At 60.5% G+C, this 5,720-nt stretch overlaps 1 protein-coding gene across 1 annotated transcript; it reads left to right on the top strand.

Annotated features, from left to right (window-relative positions):
• Window positions 1-268: 268 nt before the first annotated feature.
• Window positions 269-2,849, top strand: ENH_00068360 (hypothetical protein; the record flags this gene model as incomplete). Its single annotated transcript, XM_013582438.1, has 2 exons — window positions 269-1,811; window positions 2,845-2,849. The coding sequence occupies 2 exons, from the start codon at window positions 269-271 to the stop codon at window positions 2,847-2,849; spliced, it is 1,548 nt and encodes a 515-aa protein (XP_013437892.1).
• Between the last annotated feature and the right edge of the window lie 2,871 nt (window positions 2,850-5,720).

Genomic DNA, 5,720 nt, shown 5'->3' with positions numbered 1-5,720 from the left:
TGAGCTCACAGATGAACTGGGGGCCTTCCCGTGGAGCAGCAGCAGCAGCAGCAGCAACAGCAGCAGCAGCAGCTGCTGCTGCTGCACATCCTTTGCCGCAGTCCTGCTTACCGGCTTTAGGAGCTCCGGGCCTATTACGCCCACTTTTGCTGCTGCTGCTGATAATGTGCGGAAGTCAGTGTAGACCCCTGTGCACAGGCCGCAGCAGCAGCAGCAGCAGCAGCAGCAGCAGCAGCTGCAGTAGCAGCAGCAGCTGGCCCTTGATGAAATGTCTGAGCTGAAGCTGGAGGGCGAGCTGCTGCTGCGGCAGCAGCGGCGCCTTGCGCAGCTGCGGCTTGAGCAGAAGCAGCAGCAGCTGCAGCAGCAGCAGCTGCAGCTGCAGCAGCAGCAACGGCAGCTGCTGCTTGCTGAGGAACGGGAGTTTCTGAGCAGCAGCCCCCAGGCGGTCTTTCCCTATGAAGCTACTCAGCTGGTCCAGCAGCAGCAGCAGCAGCAGCAGCAGCAGCAGCAGCTGGAGCAGCAGCAGCGGAACGACCGCCTGCTGCGGTCCAGCTGCAGCGACAGTGAGTTGAGTGTCTCTGCAGCAGCAGCAGCAGCAGCACATGCAGCTGTTTCTGTAGCGGCGCGTTTTTCGCATGCAGAGAGGCTCTGCTGCCGCAGCTGCAGCAGCAGCAGCAGCGGCTGCAGCAGCAGCTCGCAGCAGGCCCCGTCCAGCAGCAACTCGCCCGTTGCAAGAACTGCAGCAGCAGCAGCAGCTGCGGCTGCTGCTGCTGCCGCCGTGCAGGCCGTAGAAGGGCCGAGGCGCGCCCGCAGCAGCAACAGCAACAGCAGCAGCTGCTGCAGCAACAGAGGCCCCCTGCAGCACTTGTCTCAGCAGCAGCAGCAGCAGCAGCAGGAGCAGCAGCGGCAGCTCGTCTCTTGCTGCTGGCGAGACGTTATTCAGCAGCAAATGTCCAGTGGCCTCTCTGCGCTTCCAGGAGTTGCTGCTGCTGCTGCTGCAGGAGCAGATGCAGCAGCAGCAGGAGCGCTGCAAGTAGCCCGTGCTGCTGCGGGTGAGGCTGCTGCGCTGCTGTCTGCAGCAGCGGGCGAAGCCTCAGCCCGCAGCACTGCAGCAGCAGCAGCAGCAGCAGCAACAGCAGCAAACAGTGCCCTTAACATGCGTTTTAGGCTGCCTCCGCTGCCGCGGGAGCTGCAGAGCTTTCCTGCTGCACCCAGCTCGGAACCAGCAGCAGCAGCAGCAGCAGCTGCTGCTGCTGCTGCTGCTGCTGAGAGATACCTGCGCCGAGAGAGCGGCTCTTCGGCTGTGCCTTCCTCAGCAGCAACGCCTGCCTCAGCAAGAGCAGCAGCAGCAGCCGCTGCTGTTGCAGCAGCAGAAGCAGCAGCAGAAGCAGCAGCAGAAGCAGCAGCAGATGCTTATGTGGCGACAGCAGAAGCTGCTGCGTTATCGGCTTCGGGCGCAGCAGAAAGTGCTGGCGCTGCTGCCGGTTGCGAGCAGCAGCAGCAGCAGCAGCAGCAGCAGCAGCAGCAAGACCAGCAGCAGGCGCTGCAAGAGCTAGAGTATGGCCATGCAACCTTGTGCCAATTAGGCCGCCAGCAGCAGCAGCAGCAGCAGCAGCAGCAGCAACAGCAGCACCACACTATGGGATTTTCTGGGGACGCAGCAGCAAACGCAGCAGCAGCAGAAGGCTCAGGGAGCAGCAGCAGCCGCGAGCGCAGTAGGAGTGCCCTAAATCATCTCCCAGAGTCTCGCACTGCTGCTGCTGCTGCTGCTGCTGCTGCTGTCACATCATCTGCTGCAGTTGGATGCCCCATGGAGGAGCCGGCGCAGCCATGTCAGGGCGGCAGCAGCAGCAGCAGCAGCAGCAGCAGCAACAGCAGCAGCAACAGCGGTAGCAGCAGCGCCAGAAGGAACTCCACGCAGCTTAATATATCTTCTGATTTTTCGTTTTTGTCTGCAGCAGGAGAGACGGCCCTAGGGTCCTCAGCCTGCAGCAGCAGCAAGACTGCTGCTGCTTTGTGGGGCAAGCGCAGCAGCAGCAGCAGCAGCAGCAGCAGCAGCAGCAAAGCCTTTGACTACAGCGCCCTGCGCAGCAGCATCCGGAATATCCGGGAGAGCTTCACGGCCCTCCCCGCAGCAGCAGCAGCAGCTGCTGCTGCAGCAACGGCGGCGCCCCCTGCTGCAGCAGCGGCGACAATCCCAGCGAAGAGCAGCAGCAGCAGCAGCAGCAGCAACAGCAGCAGCAGCAACAGCAAGCAGCAGCTGAAGCCACAGACAGACTCTGTGGCGTCGACAGCCTGTGGGTGGAGCAGCAGCAGGAGCCTTTCTACCCAGGGAACTGGCCAAGCGACGTTTGCGTCTGCTGCTGGCAGCAGCAGCAGCAGCAGCAGCAGCAGCAGCAGCAGAGGGTTAACCCCACTCTTATCTGTCTCTCCAGCTGGCAGCTTCGTGCATTCCTCTCCGCAGCGTCCTTTGCTGCGTTTGGGGCAGCAGCATGGAGATAGTCCAGAAGCAGCAGCAGCAGTTGCTGCTGCTGCTGCTGCTGCTGCTGCTGCTGCGCCTGGGTCTCAGTCTCAGCAGCAGCAGCAAAACGATCAAGTGGTGGCCAGGACTGCAGCAGCTGCAGGGCAGAGGGAACGGCAGGAGCTGGTACAGCAGCTGCGGCAGCAACTGCAGCAGCAGCAGCAGCAGCTGCAGCAGCAGCAGCAACGCGACCTGCAAGAGCAACTGCAGCAGCAGGTTGAGAGGCAAGCAATGCAGGAAGAGCTGAGGCAGCACAAAGTCTTGCTGCGGCAGCAGGAGTTGCTGCTGCAGCAGCAGCAGCAGCAACATGAAGAAGCCCTCGCTGTAAGTACACCGCAGTCTTTGAGCTCAATGTAGCTGCTGCTTGCTGCGTTGCTGCAGCAGCTTTCTACCTCGTTTGCTGCTGCTGCTGCTGCTGCTGCTGCTGCTGCAGGCTGGCGCTGCTGAGGTGGAAGCCTTGAGGACTGAACTTAAGCTGCTGCAGCAGCGCGAAGAAGAAAGCCGCCGGGAGTTGCTGCTTCTGCGGCACGAGCGGCAGCTGCTGCAGGAGCAGCAGCAGCAGCAGCAGCTGCTGCTGCTGCAGGAGCAGCGGCGCATCGACAGCCTAGAAGCCCAGCTTCGGGAGAGGGAGCACCGGCTGCAGCAGCAGCAGCAGCAGATGCAGCAGCAGCAGCAGGAGCTGCAGCAGCAGCAAGACATGTTCGATGCCTATCTTCTAGAACAAACTGCTGCTGCTGCTTCAGCAGCAAGAAGGATTTGTATAGGAGACTCTCAGGGGCTGTGGGCTTCTCGCTGCGGCTGCGATAGGTGCGTGTGCCTGCAGCAGCAGCCAGCAGCAGCAGCAGCAGCAGCAGATGCTGCTGCTGCAGAGACCTCTGCTCCTGCTTCTGCTTCGGCGATTTCTGGCGCTGCTGCTGCTGCTGCAGATGATCCAGACTACGCGGTCTACTCTGCACAGGCCAGCAGCAGCAGCAGCAGCAGGCTAGCTGCCGTCTCTCCAGCTGATAAACAGCAGCAGCAGCAGCAGCAGCAGCAGCAGTTGCTGCTGCAGCAGGCTGCTGCTTACAGCAGTAAGCGCGCTGCCAGCGAGGGCCCGCAACAGCAGCTGCTGCCGCCGCTGCCGTTCCAGGGCTCTAGCCCTGTGTCAGAAGCGCTGCAGCAGCAGCAGCAGCAGCAGCAGCAGCAGCAGCAACTAGAAGAGCAGCAGGAGACGGGGCTTGAGGGGATTTGTCGGCGGCTGCAAGAGTACCGCCTGCAGCAGCAGCAGCAGCAGCGAGAGCAACGCCTTCAGCAGCAGCAGAAGCAGCGAGAGCAGCGCCTTCAGCAGCAGCAGCAACAACGCGAGCAGCGCCTGCAGCAGCAGCAGCAGCAGCAACAGCAGCGGCAGCAGCGGCGGATACGCCCGTTGCCTGCCGTTGCGGCTGTCGGGGAACTCAGCTTGACGGGTTCCAAGGAAACTGCTGCTGCAGCTGCTGCTGCTGCAGCTGCTGCTGCTGCTGCTGCAGAGAGGCCTGCTGCTTTTTCTCGCGGAGCAGCAGCAGCAGCAACAACAGAAGCAGCAGCTGCAGAAGCAGCAGCAACAGACGCAGAAGTAGCAGCACTAAGAATTCCCGGCTTGAGGCAGTTAAGTGATGCTGATGCGTTTCAGCAAACACTGCTTAAGCAGCAGCAATTGAAGCAGCAGCAGCAGCAGCTGCTGCTGCTGTCGAAGAAGAGCAGCAGGCAGACGCTGCTGGGCACTCCCGCCACTGCTGCTGCTGCTGCTGCTGCAGCTGCTGACAGCCGGTCGTCTCTGCTGCTGCTTGTAGCTTCAGACAGCAGTGAGGACGAGGAAGAGCACGTGGAACGGCAGCAGCAGCAGCAGCAGCAGCAGCAGCAGCAGCAGCAGCACAATGCGCTACCTGATTCAGTGACGCGGGCTCGGCACACGGCCGAAACTGCTGCTGCTGCTGCTGCTGCTGCTGCTGCTGTCTCTGCTGCAAATGCACTCCAGATAAAGCCCCGCTGTTTGCTGCTCTCCTCGGATGAAGAGGAGACGACGGCGGCTTCTGTGCTGCCGAAGCAGCAGCAGCAGCAGCAGCAGCAGCAGCAGCCACTGCTGCAGCAGCCACTGCTGCAGCAGCCACTGCAGCAGCAGCAGCAGCGGCATCAGCAGCAACGGAGCAAGACAAACACATCCAGGGGGCGGCGGCTGTCCATTGAGACAGCAGAAGGCAGCAGCAGCAGCAATCGCGGCACTAAGATAATGAGACTGCACTGACTGCTGCAGCAGCAGCAGCAGCAGTGTGCTGCATTAGCATTTGTTTCAAGCTCCCGCCGATTGTCTCTTGACTGTCTTCTTTTGTGTCTCTCCATCTGTCACAACGCAGCAGCTAGCTAGCTAGCTAGCTAGCTAGCTAGCTACACTACTAGAGCAGCAGCAGCAGCAGCAGCAACAGCAGCACGGCGTGAGTCAGTGCAGAGGACGGCGTCTGTGTTGCAGCCAGCTAGCTAGCCAGCTAATTAGCTACCCAGCTAGCTAGCCAGCTACTTAGCTACCCAGCTAGCTAGCCAGCCAATTAGCTACCCAGCTAGCTAGCCAGCCAAGTAGCTGCCCAGCTAACTGGTCAGTCATACAGCCAGCCAGCTATTTAGCTAGCCAGCCATTTAGCTAGCCAGCTATCTAGCTAGCCAGCTATTTAGCAAGCCATCTGTTTAGCTAGCGAGCTGTTTAGCTAGCCAGCTATTTACCTAGCCAGCTATTTAGCTAGCCAGCTATTTAGCTAGCGAGCTGCAGTCGGCCAATAGCCAGAGCTTGCTACTACTTGCCTAGCTAGCTGCTGCGTGCCCCAACAGCTAGCTAGGTGAGTTTGGTGGAAGTACGCAGCAGCAGCAGCAAAGCGTGGCGGGCTCTGCAGCAGGACCAAAGAGTTTCTGCTGCTGCTGCAGCAGCTGCTGCTGCTGCGACGTCTCAAGACAGCAGCAAGGCTTGCAGGTCTGTTCTTCGTGGGGGAAGTGTCACATTTTAAGTAAATCTGGCATTATTTATTGAGTTAATTGAATTAATAATGAAGAAATATTGGACACTTGAAGACCCTCTTGCCGCGATGCCGTGCTGCAGCGCATGTGGAGCAGCCCCTGCAGCAGCAGCAGCAGCAGCAGCGCTAGCAGCAAAATGGCCAGTGTTGGCGCTGCTGGGGCTCCAAAGTAATGCTCATTT

Source organism: Eimeria necatrix, genomic scaffold (assembly GCF_000499385.1).
Source record: "Eimeria necatrix Houghton genomic scaffold, Enh_scaff645, whole genome shotgun sequence".
Taxonomy (NCBI): Eukaryota; Apicomplexa; class Conoidasida; order Eucoccidiorida; family Eimeriidae; genus Eimeria; species Eimeria necatrix.
Note: the sequence above shows the minus strand (reverse complement) of the source record. Positions and strands in the feature narration are given on the sequence as shown.